Source organism: Vombatus ursinus, unplaced genomic scaffold, assembly GCF_900497805.2.
Source record: "Vombatus ursinus unplaced genomic scaffold, bare-nosed wombat genome assembly UNPS02014821.1, whole genome shotgun sequence".
In the NCBI taxonomy this organism is placed as follows: Eukaryota; Metazoa; Chordata; class Mammalia; order Diprotodontia; family Vombatidae; genus Vombatus; species Vombatus ursinus.
In genome coordinates this window covers 51,451,150-51,467,105 of record NW_020954599.1, presented here as the reverse complement: position 1 = coordinate 51,467,105, position 15,956 = coordinate 51,451,150, and the positions used below count along the sequence as shown (strand labels likewise).

Genomic DNA, 15,956 nt, shown 5'->3' with positions numbered 1-15,956 from the left:
TATTATTATTATTATTATTATTATTATTATTATTATTATTATTATTAAGATGCATTTTAAATTTGTTTTCTTCCAGGAGCCAGTTCATCAGATTCTGATAGTGAACGTTTAGCTTTCAAATCAAAAGTTGGAGATATGCCACAGTAAGTAACTCCTCCCCACGACAGCCTTCCCACTTCTACCATTATTAATTCCATTAATAATATGAAGATAATCTCTGTAGTGAAAAATGTCAGCAATGGAAAGGGAGAGATTGAAAATAAGTGATAGAGTAAGAATGACAGAGAAGGACAAATCTGTTGGAGGAGATGGGATGGAATCTGCCTTTTAGCACCTCTTGTATCTTTTAAAACCCTGCTAATGAAGCCTTTTAATCCCTCCAGTTTACAGTGTCCTCTACCCTTCAAAAACTATACTTTTGTTCATATTTATTTGACATATATTTGCATCTCATATATGTGTATACACATGTATAATTTAATGAATGCTTCTTTATATGAATTTTTATATATTTTTTCAAATTACATGTAAAAACAATTTATAACTTTCATTTTTTTAAAAATTTTGAGTTCCAAATCCTTTCTTCTTCCCCTCCCCCATCCTTGAGACAGCAAGCAATTAGACATAGACTATACACGTGTATTATGCCAAACATATTTCCATATTAGTCATGTTGCAAAAGAAAATACAGCCAGGGGCAGCTAGGTGGCGCAGTGGATAGAGCACCGGCCCTGAAGTCAGGAGGACCTGAGTTCAAATCCCACCTCAGACCAAACACATGACACGTACTACCTTTGTGACCTTGGGCAAGTCACTTAACCCCAATTGCCTCACCAAAAAACAAAAAAAGAAAGAAAAAAAAAAAGAAAAGAAAATACAGCCAAAAAGACCAAGAAAAATAAACAAAGTTTTTAAAAGTATGCTTCCTTCTGTATTCAGATTCCATCAGTTCTTTCTCTGGAGACAGAAAGCATTTTTTATCCTAAGTCCTTTGGAATTGTCTTGGATCATTGTATTGCTGAGAATAGCTAAATCATTCACAATAAATCATTATACAATATTGCTTTCACCATATTCTGGTTCTGCTTACTTCACTCTGCATCAGTTCATGTAAGTCTTTCCAGTTTTTTCTGAGAGCATCCTGCTCATCATTTCTTATAGCACAATGGTATCCATCATAATCATATGCCACAATTTGTTCGGCCATTTCCCCAATTGATGGGGGATTTCCAGTTCTTAGTCACTACAAAAAGAGCTGCTATAAGTATTTTTGTACAAATTACTTCTTTTCACGTTTCTTTGACTGCTTTGGGTTACAAACCTAGTAGTAATATTTGCCCTCCAGAATGGTTGGACCAATTCACAACTCTACCAACAGTGCATTAGTGTCCCAATTTTTCCATATCTCATTGTTGTTTTCCATTTCTGTTATATTAGTCAATCTGATAGGTGTCGTATAGTAGTACTTCAGGATTGTTTTAATTTTCATTTCTCTAATTAATCTTGATTTAGAGTATTTTTTCATATGACTATAGATATAGACTTTGATTTCTTCTTCCAAAAACTGCCCATTTCCTTAGACCATTTATCAATTGGGGAATGCCTCATATTCTTATAAATTTGACTCAATTCTCTATACATTTGAGAAATGAGGACATTATCGGAGAAACTTGCTATTAAAAAAAACTTTCCAGTTTTCTGCTTTCCCTAATCTTGGCTACATTGGTCTTGTTTGGCAAAAACTTTTTTAATTTAATGTAATCAAAATTATCCACTTTATATCCTGTAATGTTCTCTATTGGTCATAAATTCTTCCCTTACCTATAGATTTGACAGGTAAATTATTCTGTGTTCCCCTAATTGACTTGTGCTATCACCCTTTATGTCTAAATCATGTACTTGTTTTGACTTTATCTTGATATATTTAGTGTGAGATGCTGGTCTATACCTAGTTTCTTCCAAAGTGTTTTCTGGTTTTCCCAGCAATTTTTGTCAGATAGAGAGTTCTTATCCCAAAAGCTTGGATCTTGCATTTATCATCACTAAATTACTATGTCATTTACTGCTGTGTATTGTATACCTAATCTATTCAGCTGATGTGCCACTATTTCTTAGCTAGTACCAGATTGTTCTGATTACTGTTTTTTTATTAATTTATTTTTAGTTTTCAACATTCACTTTCACAACATTTTGAGTTCCAAATTTTCTCCCCATCTCTCCCTTCCCCCCACACCAAGATGGCATGCATTCTGAATACCCCTTCCCCTAATCTGCCCTTATCACCCCCCCCGCCACCTTTTCTTATTCTCTTCCCCTTCTATTTTCCTGTAGGGAAGCATAGATTTCTATATCCCATTGCCTGTATATCTTATTTCCCAGTTGCATGTAAAAACAATTTTTAACATTTGTTTTTAAAACTTTGGTTTTCAAATTCTCTCCCTTCCTCCCTCCCCACCCACCTTCATTGAGAAGGCAAGCAACTAGATACAGGTTATCCATGTGTAGTCATGAAAAACACTTCCATAATAGTCATGTTGTGAAAAACTAACTGTATTTCCCTTCATCCTATCCTGTCCCCCTTTTATTCTGTTCTCTCCTTTGACCCTGTCCCTCCTCAAAAGTGTTTGCTTCTGATTATCCCCTTTCCCAATCTGCCCTCCTTTCTATCATCCCCATCCCCTCTTTTATCCCCTTCCCCCCCTACTTTCCTATAGGATAAGATAGATTTCCATACCCAATTGAGTGTGTATGTTATTCCCTCCTTAAGCCAAATCCAATGAGAGTAATATTCAATCTTTCCCTCTCACCTCCCTCCACTTCCTCTCCACTGTAAAAGCTTTTTCTTGTCTGTTTTATGTGAGATAATTTCTACCTCTCCCTTCTTCCTTCTCCCAGTATAATCCTCTCTCACCCCTTAATTTTATTTTTTAGATATCATCCCTTCATCTTCAACTCACTCACTCTGTGCCCTCTGTCTATGTGTGTGTGTGTGTGTGTATTTCCCTCCAACTACCCTAATACTGAGAAAGGTCTCATGAGTTACAAATACATGATTACTGTTTTATAATACAATATGAGATCTGGTACTGTTTGGCCACCTTCCTTCACATTTTTTTTCATTGATTCCCTTGATATTCTTGACCTTTCGTTCTTCAATTAATGCTTCTTGATTGATAGATATACTGTAGATAGAAAAATAATCATTGAACATGAAGTGAGTTTTCAAGAAGGTAAGAGGTAATAGTTTATTTTTAAAGGAGCCAAGTCAAGTGTATCACCCATTAAAACCATTTCAAAGACAATATTATATAAATAGATATAGAATTCTTTCATAGTCTTTAGTTGTCTTATTTAGGGAGGCTCACCTTCCTAAAGGAGGAAGGAAATTGTAAGAAGATTTGCATAAAAAGCATTGCATTATCCAGAGTTTGTTCAAATAAAACTTTGAAGCTATCAGCAAAGAAGCAACCGATATATCCATTTACTAGCTTTAATAAACAGGGGCAACATGATATAAAGTGCTGGACCTTGAGCCGGGAAGACCAGCCTTCAAACCCTGTCTCAGATACTTCCTAGCAGTGTGACATTTGGCAAGTCATTTAACATCTCTGAGTTTCAGTTTCTTCATCTGTCAAATTAGAAAACCATACCTCAAGTGCCTACCCCACTGGGTACTTGTGAAGCTCAAATAAAATAATTTGTATAAAGTGTTTTGTAAATTTTAAAGTACAATATAAATATGAGTTATTCTGTTATGAGAAAAAAAGATAAGGATCTCGAAATACTGTCATCTTTACAAAATTAGAAGTTGGAACAATGACCAGCTGTTGGAAGATTTAGAAGAACAAAACAAAACTTTGAGACCCAAACTTAAATGATTCCATATATTTGCTCACTGATGGAGATTGGAATTCTGCCAGGTGTTTTCTTATCCTTTAGGATTTGTAAGGCAAAAAACTCTTCTTTTGAGAATGGCTGAGTTGTTTGCATCTTACTTCTCTCTACTGTGTCTCTTGTGTTAAAAGTCTACAATAATCCATTCAAACTCTATACCAGTGATCGAAATTTAATTAAAATTTCATTATATTTTATCAAATTATTTTATTATTAAATTTTATTAAGTTATTAAAATTTGATTGGCAGACTCCCATTGTGCTGAGGCACACTTCATTTTCAATGTATAAACTGAAATTTAAGCTCATCCTCCAACAAAGACAAGTTAGGAAAAAGCACGTTTTGATGCAGTGAATCCTTGTAAAATTTATGACTGACACTTTGTTTTCCCATATTTTCAGAGCCCAAAAGAAAACAACCTCTGTTTCCTTAACAATAGGATCATCTTCCCCAAAGACTGGAGTGACTACAGCTGTGATTCAGCCCATCTCTATTCCTGTTCAGCAGGTATGTCTATTCTATAACCACAACTCACTAGCAATATAACTTGTTATATTAGTTGTAATATGTATATAGTTATAACTAGTCCCTTAATATAATATAATGGTCATTCTGATGTTCTATTTAAGATGTACTGGGATTTAGTAACTATTAACAGATCTAGACCTCTACTTGATCTGCTTACTGTCTACGTGGAAATAAGACTGAAGAGAAATAAACATACCCTGAAGATGAAATACCTAATACAATGAATAGCAACAATAAGCGAAAGGGAAATAATTCTCCCTCCTTTCAGCCCATTTAATTCCTAAACATGTTACTCATTAGACATTTTCTCCATTGGGAGCTCCTCTTCTCAACCAGCAGATACCTGAAAAACTAGAATCCATTCCTAAACAAACAATTTCACAAATTACGTAAAACATTTAGTTGAATCTTACAAATATGAATCCCAAAAGTATATGTACACATGACCATTTTCCCCATCCTCCACAGGGAGCTACACAAGCAATAAAATAAGTAAAATTAGCAATCAACAATTTCTCCTTGCATAAAGTTGTACATTTTTACCAAAGGTGTAACTAGGATTAGGCCATTAGGATTTTGGCTCAAGATTCTAATATCCAGGAGGATGTATTTTCTTCCCAGGAAAGTCAACTTGCTTTGTACTTTTTGGAGATTACTGTTCCCACACATCCCTTTAGTCTTCTATATACTTTCTTGTATCATGACATTGTTCTCTTACCCCACCATGGTTCAGATGCTTCTCTTCTAGGGACTTGCCTTCATGACCCTGCCTATGTGAGGGCTACTTTCTCTCCAGCACAACTTCAACCACTGTTGGATTTTCCCCCATTCCACCACTCTTCCTCATTTCCACTGTGGAACTCTAATACCCCACCTTCCTCACTCTCACTGTCCACCTTCCTTGCCCTTTCCAACCTCCTTTCCTCAAAGAATGCCTAGTTGCAATTCTAACTTTTATTTTACTTCATTACTTTTTCAATGGAGAGGAAAAGGATAAACTATTTATAATTACGGCCAGTCTAAGAGATGTTAAGCTTGCTTTTTAAAAGAAATAGACAATATTAAAATCAAAGTATCAGAGTACCATGATGAATATCCCTTTTAAAGATAATCTGCCATTTTTTACAAAGGGTCTCTCTTCATTCTCTTAAGCTGTAAAGTCATCCCTCATCATGGCTTGTCTATAAAAGACAGAATTATATCCATGCAGGGCATTTTAATTTGTTGAGAACTCATTAAGTGCTTGGTTGCTATATTCTATGATATGTGAGATTTGCAGATCACAGGGTACTCACAAGCTTTCTTCCACAAGCTTCAAATTTACATGTACATTGGGTTTTACTAGCATGGGCTCAAAAATTCATTTACTAATTAATTTGTTGATTGAGAAGGAGATTCAAGACGTCACCCCCAAACTCCCACACAGAAATCAGTACGGGGCATTGGAAAGAGCCCTGAAGTTAGAGTCATGGGACCTGACTTCACTTCCTAGCTCTCCTACTTATGACCGATGTGACTTTGGACAAGTCATGTACCTTGGTTTCATCACTTGTAAAAGTAGGGTTTGGACTAGATGGCCTCTGATGTCCTTTCCAGCTCTAGATTTCTGATCCTCTGATTCTTCAGAATTTTAATCCAACCTTACATCTGTTACAACTAATGTCCATCTAGATCTGTGATTTCATCAATGTGGGGAATCCTTGGTGAGAAAACTCTCTGCCATTGCAGATTAGCAACTGATCAGCAGTTTAGGGTCTTAGAGAGTTGTCTATTGTACCAAGTAAAGATCATTCTTCTTATCATTATTATTAGCATTTATTTAACACTTTAAAGTTTCCAAGGCACTCTCTGGAACTGGATGCTGTTATTTCCACCACTTTGCAGGTGAAGAACCAAAGATTAAGATTAACCAAGAGATTAAGAGACTTGCCTAAGGTTGTATAGTGTTTCCCAAAAGTATTAGTGCAGTTGTGAATAGCAATACCTTCCTTCCATCCTCCCTTCCCCTCCCTCCCTCCCTTCCTTCTGTACTCCCTTCATCCCTCCTTCTCTTCCTTCCTTCATCTCTTCCTCTCTTCTTTCAAGCCTCTCTCCATCTCTCCTTTTCTTTCTTCTTCCCTCCCTCCCTTCATTTCTCCCTCTTTTCCTGATTTTCTCTCTTCTTTCCTTCCTTTCTTCTTTTTTCTCCCTCTTTTCATCCCTCCCTTTCTTCCTTCCTTACTTCCTTCCTCCCTTCTCAAAAATCTTAGTGCAGTTGGAAACTTTGATAACTTGGAATTTCACTAATACTTTTGAGTACCCTCTGTGGGGTCTGAGGCAGGAGCCTAGCCCAGGTTATCCTGACCCCTAAATCAAAACTTTCTTCCTTTCAACATCTTGCCTCACAGCTCCACTGAATCTGTCTGCTTCACCTATGTGATTCCCTGGCACATTTAGCTGCGTAACAACCTAAGTAAGTTGTACATAATTAAGTTTAGGAATACATATCCCAAATCTAGATTCTTTTTTTTTTTCATTAATTAATTTATTTATTTTTAGTTTTCAACATTTACTTCCACAAGATTTTGAGTTCCAAATTTTCATCCCATCTCACCCTTCCCCCCACCCCAAGATGGCATGCAGTCTGAATACCCCTTCCCTTACTCTGCCTTCCTTTCTATCTCTCCCCCCTTCTCTTATCCTCTTCCCTTTCTGTTTTCCTGTAGGGCAGGATAGATTTCTGTACCCCATTTCTTGTATTTCTTATTTCCCAGTTGCATGTGAAAACATTTTTTTAAACATGTGTTTTTAAAACTTTGGGTTCCAAATTTTCTCCCTTCCTCCCTCTCCACCCACCCTTACTGAAAAGGCAAGCAACTCAATATAGGTTATACATGTGCAGTTATGCCAAACACTTCCATAATAGACATGCTGTGAAAAACGAACTCTATTCCCCTTAATCCTATCCTGCCCGCCTCCATTTATTCTATTCTTTCTTTTGACCCTGGCCCTCCTTAGAAGTATTTGCTTCTGATTACACCCTTTCCCAATCTGCCCTCCTCTCTATCATCCCCCTACTCTCTTGTCCCCTTTCCCCCCCATTTTCCTGTAGGGTAAGACAGATTTCCATACCCAATTGAGTGTGTATGTTATTCCCTCCTTAAGTCAAATCCTATGAGAATAAGATTCACTCATTCCCTCTCACCTTCCCCCGTGTCCCCTCCACTGTAAGAGCCTTTTCTTTTCTGTTTTTTGTGAGATAATTTACCCCCATTCTACCTCTCCCTTTCTCCTTCTCCTAGTGTAATCCTCTCTCACCCCTTAATTTTATTCTCCAGTTATGACCCCTTCATCTTCAGCTGACCCTGTGCTCTCTATCTATCTATATATTGAGATATTTATATATATATATATATATATATATATATATATACACACATATAAAAATATAATTTTTCCCCTCCACCTACCCTAATATTGATAAAGGTCTCATGAGTTACAAATATCATCTTTCCATGCAGGAATGTAAACAGTTCAACCTTAATAAGTCTCTTATGATTTCTCTTTCCTGTTTACCTCTTCATGTTCCAATTGAGTCTTGTATTTGAAAGTCAAATTTTCTATTCAGCTCTGGTCTTTTCATCAAGAATGCTTGAAAGTCCTCTATTTCACTGAATGACCATTTTTGCCCCTGCAGGATTATACTCAGTTTTGCTTGGTAGGTGATTCTTAGTTGTAATCCTATCTCCTTTGCTCTCCAGAATGTTATATTCCATGCCCTGCGGTCCCTTAATGTAGAAGCAGCTAAATCTTGTGTTATCCTGATTGTGTTTCCACAGTACTTGAATTGTTTCTTTCTGGCTGCTTGTAATATTTTCTCCTTGACCTGGGAACTCTGGAATTCGGCTACAATATTCCTAGAAGTTTTCCTTTGGGGATCTCTTTCAGGAGGAGATCGGTGGATTCTTTCAATTTCTATTTTGCCCTCTGGTTCTAAAATATCAGGGCAGTTTTCCTTGATCATTTCTTGAAAGATGATGTCTAGGCTCTTTTTTTTGATCGTGGCTTTCAGATAGTCCAATAATTTTTAAATTCTCTCTCCTGGATCTATTTTCCAGGTCAGCTGTTTTTCTAATGAGATATTTCACATTGTTTTCTAATTTTTCATTCTTTTGGATTTGTTTTAGAGTGTCTTGATTTCTCATAAAGTCTCACTAGCTTCCAATTGCTCTATTCTAATTTTTAAGGAAGTATTTTCTTCAGTAATCTTTTGGACTTCCTTTTCCATTTGGCCAATTTTGCTTTTTAGGGCATTCTCCTCATTAACTTTTTGGACCTCTTTTGCCATTTGGGTTAGGCTATTTTTTAAGGTGTTATTGTCTTCAGTATTTTTTTGGGTCTCCTTTAGCAAGCTGTTGACTTGTTTTTCATGATTTTCTCGCATCACTCTCAGTTTTTCCTCTACTTCTCTTACTTGCTTCTCAAAATCCCTTTTGAGCTCTTCCAAGGCCTGGGACTGATTCATATTTTTCTTGGAGGCTTTGGATGTAGGAGCTTTGGCTTTGTTGTCTTCTTCTGGTTGTATGTTTTCATCTTCTTTGTCGCCAAAGTAAGATAATATAGTCTGACTCTTTTTGCGCTGCTTACTCATGATCCCGGCCAATTACTTGAGTTTTAAACTCTTTGTTAAGGTAAAAGTCTGCTTCCAATGTGAAGAGTGTACTGGCCCAAGCTTCAGGCGTTTGTTCAGCTGTTTTCAGAGGTACTTCTAGGGACCTGTAAATTTTCAGTTCTTTCAAGGTGGTATGATCAGGGGCGAGGTGTTTCCTCTCCACCTCCACAACAAGCTTCACCACGCTAGCACTCCTCCTCACCCCAGGACCCCCCCCCACTCAGAACTGTGACCCAGATCCAAGCATGGGCAGAGCAAGAGATTCCTGCCTCAGCAGTGGCAAAGAGATCCCTCCAATCCCCCTCTGATCAGCCACTCGATTCCCCCTCACTCTGTGGGCCAGAAGCTCAGGAGGCAGCCACTGCCCCAGAGGCCGCTCTCGGAACTTGCGGCTGAGACCTAGCTCTTCTCTCACCGCAGTCACAGAATTTTTCCACTGACCTTCCACGTTCTCTTTGGTGTTCATGGGTTGGGAAGTCTGGAAACCACCACAGCTGCCTGCGATTCAGTCCTCTGAGGCCTGCTCCAGGTTCGCTGCAGCCTGTGCGCCCACGCCCCACTGTGTTCCTCTCCCCACCCGGCACAATATACCCTTCTGCTCAACCGTCCAGGTTGTCTTGGGCTAGAAATTTGTTTCACTCTGTCTTTTTGTGGGTTCTGCTGCTTTAGAATTTGTTTAGAGCCATTTTTTTCCAGGTATTTGGAGGGGTTTGGGGGACAGCTCAAGCAAGTCATTGCTTTCACTCCGCCATCTTGGCTCCCCCAAATCCAGATTCTGAGAAAGTTAGGCTAATGCAAAATACATACCTGTTTCTGGTCTTTCTTTTCAACAAATTCAGAAATCACACCATTTTTCCTTGTGGGGATTATCACTCAGTGGGAGTTGTGACACCTCCTTTTCTTGAGCAACAATAACAACAAAATCCTTCTCTCAATATCCTGCCTCTAATACTGGCTAACAATGACAGTGAATATTACATTTCAGATCATTAAATGTAAGGTAATTAACTCTCCTTTATAATGCTAATGCAATGAACTTGATTATTTTTAATAACCAACTTCAGACCCTATTTGAATATATATGCATATAGAATGTCATACATTTGAGAACTGTGGAAATAAAATTCTTACAGGGTTCCAGACACAGAATCCTTTTGGAAATAGCTTTTAAACACACAATTCCCCTAAGGAGAAATATTTTACTGTAAATATCATCTTGATTATTAGAATGTAACAGATGTATAATAGGGAAAAGTTACTAGGTTTGGATTCTTGGAGCAGCTCAGGAGCATCGGCTATAGCAGGGGTTTCTTTCAGAGGGCCAAATTGCCTGATGAAAGCATTGCCCTTCCTCTCCCCCTAACCCCCATCTTCAACTATATGTGTATTTAACATTGTGATCAAAAGGATTTTGATTTTTCAGGTTCAGAGTCCCACTTCGTATCTCTGCCGACTAGATGGAGCCAATTCTGGGTACACTCTTCCCATTTTTACAAAGGTTTGAGATCTGCTATGTTCATTCTACGTGTTTGTTTTAGTCCCTGGCACAAGTTGGACATAGGATAACACTGAATTTTAAAAGTAAAATAAACAGCTCTGTAGTATCTTAGTAGGACATTGCTTGATGTATATGCTAATGACCCTTTTGTAGCCAAGTCAACCAGTATTTATTGAGCACCTACTATATATACAGAACTCTGTCAAGTACTGTAGAAGTGTAAGGAAGAAGCAGCAGTCGTGGAAGTATTTCCCATATAATTAGGGGGAAATAAGACATATGGAGAAAAATATATATGAAGAACAATTGGAGACCAAAGCATTTGGAACTGGAAGGAACCTCAAAGACCTAGTACAACCTCCTTATATACAGATGAGGAAACTGAGGCAAAAGAAAGTTATCTGACACACCCTAGGTCACACAGGTAGTAAAAACAAAGTGAAGATTCAAACCAATCTAGGGCTAGTAGCTCCAAATCCAGGGCTATTTCCACTAAGTCACTACCCATGAATTGTGTAGCAAATTGTTTGGCACAGACTACAAGTACAAAAGGAATTTTAGAGAATTGGCTATTGGTTAAAGAAACCGGCTCCCTATCTTTCAACAGTATCAAGAAGGCAGAACATGATTACTCTTTAGGATTTAGCAACTCCCAAGGAAGAGAATAAATCTCTCTGATCAATCAAGAAGCTGTGCATGTCAGTAGATTCTGAGTCAGTTCTGTGGTCTCTCGGACTGCCAGAGGGCTGTTATTCCTTCCAGAATCAGTCTGGTAAGATTGGCCCTTGGTCCTGCACTAAATTCTTCCAGGGCTACAAACCTTACCAACTAGCTTCATGCATTTGGTTATGGCTTATGCCAGGAAGAAAAACCATTTCCCTTTCCAAGGAGCCAAGTTATTAACCAATGTTTTGACTGCCTCAATGCCTTGGAATCTGGGGTGAATGCATCCAAGGTTTATGGAATCTGTGCCTCTTTAATGAAATATCTCCTAAGCCAAATGAATATCTGTCTTCTTAAAATGATCTCAAAAGATTATTTAGTGCCTCAAAAGACTCAAAAATTAAAATTATTTACCTCTTACATAAAATCTGCGCTAGATCTAGGGTTATAGAGCTCATCTAGCCCAACCCTCTCATCTTACAGATGAGAAATGTTAAGGGACAAAGGATAACAAGTAGAAGAGTAGAGATATGAACCCAGGAGCTCTGACTCTAGAAGCAGCAGCATTTTCTCCACCACACCATGCTGCTTCCCACTTAACAAACTGATGCTGATAGTCCAAGCCCCATGAGCAACACTTACCCTGAAATAATCCTTTGAAGCTACTCTTCTATGGAACCTGTCCCCTAGTCATAAAACTGAATGAAACTAAGAGGTTCCCCATAAGAAACAGAATATGTTGGGGCAGCTAAGTGGTGCAGTGGATAGAGCACCGGCCCTGAAGTCAGTAGGACCTGAGTTCAAATCTGGCACATAACACTTACTAGCTATGTGACACTGGGCAAGTCACTTAACCCCAATTGCCTAAAAAAAAAGAAAAAGAAACAGAAAGTGTTACCACAAGTTGGAAGATAGGTAGAGATGAGGATCAGGAAGACAGCAGAAACAGTCAGTCAGCTTAACAGTGAGTCCATGGCCAGCTTCTAAAAGGAGAGCAAGCTGAAGCTTCTGGGCCAGTATTTCTAAACTGGTCCTATACCATAGAATCATCAGAAGAGAGAGCAAATCATCCAGGTGATATCTGTCTGTGACAAAATAGTGCAGCTCTCAGAAGTTTGATTCCTAGATGACTATCTTTGGGTGTCTCTGTTCCCCTGTTTGTATATATTTCTGGGCAAAGTCTATGCTATCAGTTGTAAGTCTTAAGGAATAATTGAGCAATGACAACATTGTCACAAGGTCATTTGACAGCTTCATCATTGACAAATCTGAGTCCTCTGTAACCCTGTTCCAGAGGTTGCAAGACTCTGATAGTCAGAAGTTATGGAAACTTTATATAAATGCACTTTTGTGAATAATCAGAAATGGTGAATAAGAATGCATTCTTTCACTTAGAAGTCTCACAAATTGATCTAATTTCCAAAAATTGCACCGATCTTTCCCCACCACCACCACACACCCTTTTCCAGATTTAGCATCCCAGAACACACTGTTCAAAGAGTCTTATTCCTAGGAGACTTACAAAACTAGAGAGGCAATTTGTCAAATGATTCCTTTCTCCAGGATGTAAATAAGAGTGCAATTCTTAATACAAAGTCTTCCATTTGGTCTGTATACAATATTCTTCCCCAAAAATCATTGCTTACCTTTTAGTGACTCCTAATATTTCAGAGGCATTTATAAGGTGTGGTATCCTTTTGTCCAGCCTAAGTAATGAAACTAATACCACTTACATTTCCAAAAGTTTAAGTAGGCTCCAATGTATGGACTAAAAGTTTCAGATTTTCCTTAAGTTGTTAGCTAATCTTAGAGACATATAAATAAAGGGAAAGGGTGTATTTTTTTTTTGCACCTTTGGATTTTTGATATCACATACAAAAGATCTACTTCTTCTATTATAACTTCAGAACTAACTTACTTTCTTATCTAGGTAAGGTTTTCTAAAGCTTCTTTTTGGTGGTCCCACAGTTCAGTACACTATTGCCTTACTAAAACCTGGAAAACAAAACTATACCAAATTACCCTCTTCCTCAAGAAGCCTAGAGCTGGGAGGTAGAGAGTACATACTGAGGGAAGAAAGAAGAGGGGGAAAAAATTGGTCTTGTTTAAAACTAAACTGACTTCTCTATTGTGTAAACTTTGTATTTTGTTTTTATGGGAATCTGTTAACTCTGAATGCATTCATTATAGAAAGAAATTTGTATTCTAGTTGCCTAGTGGCTTGAAGAGCAATAGGATGAGAGGAATAATTAGAAAGATAAGGATTGAATTAATAAATGTTTTGCAAAATGCAGTGAAAATTATAAAGCCAGAACAAATACAATTTATTTCATGGTTTATGGTATTCAAAAACCATTTGAAAAAGCAGTTTGCTAATGTAACTAAATTGGTTTTTAGAAAAACCTGATGATCTGCTGATTTAATTTCCACTTGATTCACCAGTTATTATTTTGTGACCTAATTTTTTTTTTCATTTTTCTGTATTATAATTGCTTCTTTTCTTCTGTTTAATTGAGGGGGGAGGACAAAAGTTTGATTGGGAGCATTTCCTTAAAATTTCAGGAACTGCAAAATATTACAGCCTCAGAGGGACAAGTGGTTGTCCTGGAGTGCCGGGTCAGAGGAGCACCCCCATTGCAAGTCACATGGTTTCGAGAAGGCATTGAAATTCAGGACTCTCCAGACTTTCGGATTTTACAGAAAAGTAAGTGAAAGGAAACTGCTTGAGGTACATGACAGGTTACGTGATATGTCCAGGGTAGCATAGCTAATAAAAATTAGGGGCAAGACTCATACATATGTATGTGAGTCAACCAACATTTATGAAGCATCTACTGTGTGCCAGGAACTATGTGCTGTGTGCATGCGCATGTGTGTGCTTCACAGATATCTGTGTGCACATATGTGCATGTGTATGTATGTTCGTGTGTGCTGTGTGCATTGTGCACTTGTGTTGCATGTCTGTCTTCCTTCCATCCATCCATCCATCTATCCATCTCTTTATCTATCTGTCTGGAAATCTCAGAGAAGAAGATGCAGATCAGCAATTGTTCTGCAACTAATATATTTCAACAACACTTGTGTGTTGCATGTGTTCATGTGCATGTGTGTGGATATGTGTGTGCATTGTGTGCATGCGTGTGTATGTGTAGGAAGAAAGGCAGCATAGAATCATGGCTGAAAAACTGGTGTCAGTCATAAAGACCTGGGTTCTACTTCTGCCTCTGACTGTGTGAACCTAACGATCTCTCCATGCCTTCAAGTGTCTTAGGATATGGATTCTTTTTTTTTTTTTTTGGCTAGGCAATAGGGTTAAGTGGCTTCCCCAGGGTCCAACAGCTAGTAAGTGTCAATTGTCTGAGGCCTGATTTGAACTCAGGTCCTCCTGACTCCAAGGCCAGTACTCTATCCACTATGCCACCGACCCACCCCCTAGGATATGGATTCTTAACCTGAAGGTTCATGGACCCCAAAGCATCTGTGGTTAGACTTGAGCAGGCTTGTGAACTTGGATGGGGAAATATTTTTATAACTATTTTGATATAATTAGTGTCCTTTGTAATTGTATATATTTTATCTTATGCATTTAAAAACATTATTCTAAAAAGGAGTCCATAAGCTTCACCAGACTACCTAGGGGTCCATGGCACACAAAAGGTTAAGAATGGGTGCTCTAAATATATTAGTTGCAGAACAATTGCTGATCTGTATCTTCTCTGAGATTTCCAGATAGATAAAGAGATGGATGGATGGATGATGGATGGATGGATGGGTGGGTGGAAGAAAGAAAGAAAGAAAGAAAAACATTTTGAGCATTGTAAAGGTCATCAAAAGGATGGGGATGCTTAATATAAATGTAACCTATTCTAATAATTTTTCTTCTCTTACTTTTTCCCTGATGTGGCAAGCAGAACCTCGATCCACAGCTGAACCTGGTAAGAATCAGTTTTCTTAAATTGTCTTTCCACATTCAGTAGTTCTTTGTATCTGTACTGAAGATGTAAAGGGAATAGTGTTTTTGCTACACATGAATAATGTGAAACCCCTTAAAGATAATCTTGTTATCATAGGTTTGTATACTGTGTTTTACATCAACTGTGGTATTGGTTTTTTCAAAAGAGTCTCATTTGGACAAGGGGGAGAGTCCAGCAAATAAACAGTGTTAAAATTTTTAAAAATAATAATAATCTTTGTATTTAGAAAGCTAATTAAAATAATGATGAAAAACAATCCTCCTAAAATTCTATTACACAGTTACATAAACCCAAACCACTAAGTGCTAGTCTCCTCATCCCAGTTACATTTCTCAAATGTAAGCAGAGCTAGCATGCCCAGCCTGTGTGTTCTCAGTACATATTTGTATAAACTTTCACCATTCCACAATTATGAAAAAGCCTTCTTATCCCAGGATTCTCTTTGAACCCCTAGGTCATTGGACCTCATTAGAGATCTAGGGTATCTGTCCCACTGCATTTAGTTCAGAAGCTTAAGCATCCAATGCCTAACCCATAACAGATCACACAATTATCCCCTAGGGATAAAAGTCTCAAACAGTGTGGGAAGATTTTACCTAAATGTTCCAAGAATTTGTAGTTCTCAAATGCACTTTATTTTTGCCTTGTTCCCTTCCATCCTCACTTTCTCAACTTTACCCCCTCCTCAGCAAAGTCACCAAGTGTGTGTGTGTGTGTGTGTGTGTGTGTGTGTGTGTGTGTGTGTGTG

At 37.9% G+C, this 15,956-nt stretch overlaps 1 protein-coding gene across 1 annotated transcript in view; it reads left to right on the top strand.

Annotated features, from left to right (window-relative positions):
• Nucleotides 1-15,956, top strand: part of PALLD (palladin, cytoskeletal associated protein) — a 520,996-nt gene that overhangs the window by 214,410 nt on the left and 290,630 nt on the right. Inside the window, exons 3-7 of the mRNA XM_027837582.1 lie at nt 77-143; nt 4,296-4,401; nt 10,497-10,571; nt 13,797-13,938; nt 15,146-15,169. Of these exons, the coding sequence (XP_027693383.1) occupies nt 77-143; nt 4,296-4,401; nt 10,497-10,571; nt 13,797-13,938; nt 15,146-15,169 (414 nt within the window). The remainder of the gene's footprint in view (nt 1-76; nt 144-4,295; nt 4,402-10,496; nt 10,572-13,796; nt 13,939-15,145; nt 15,170-15,956) is intronic.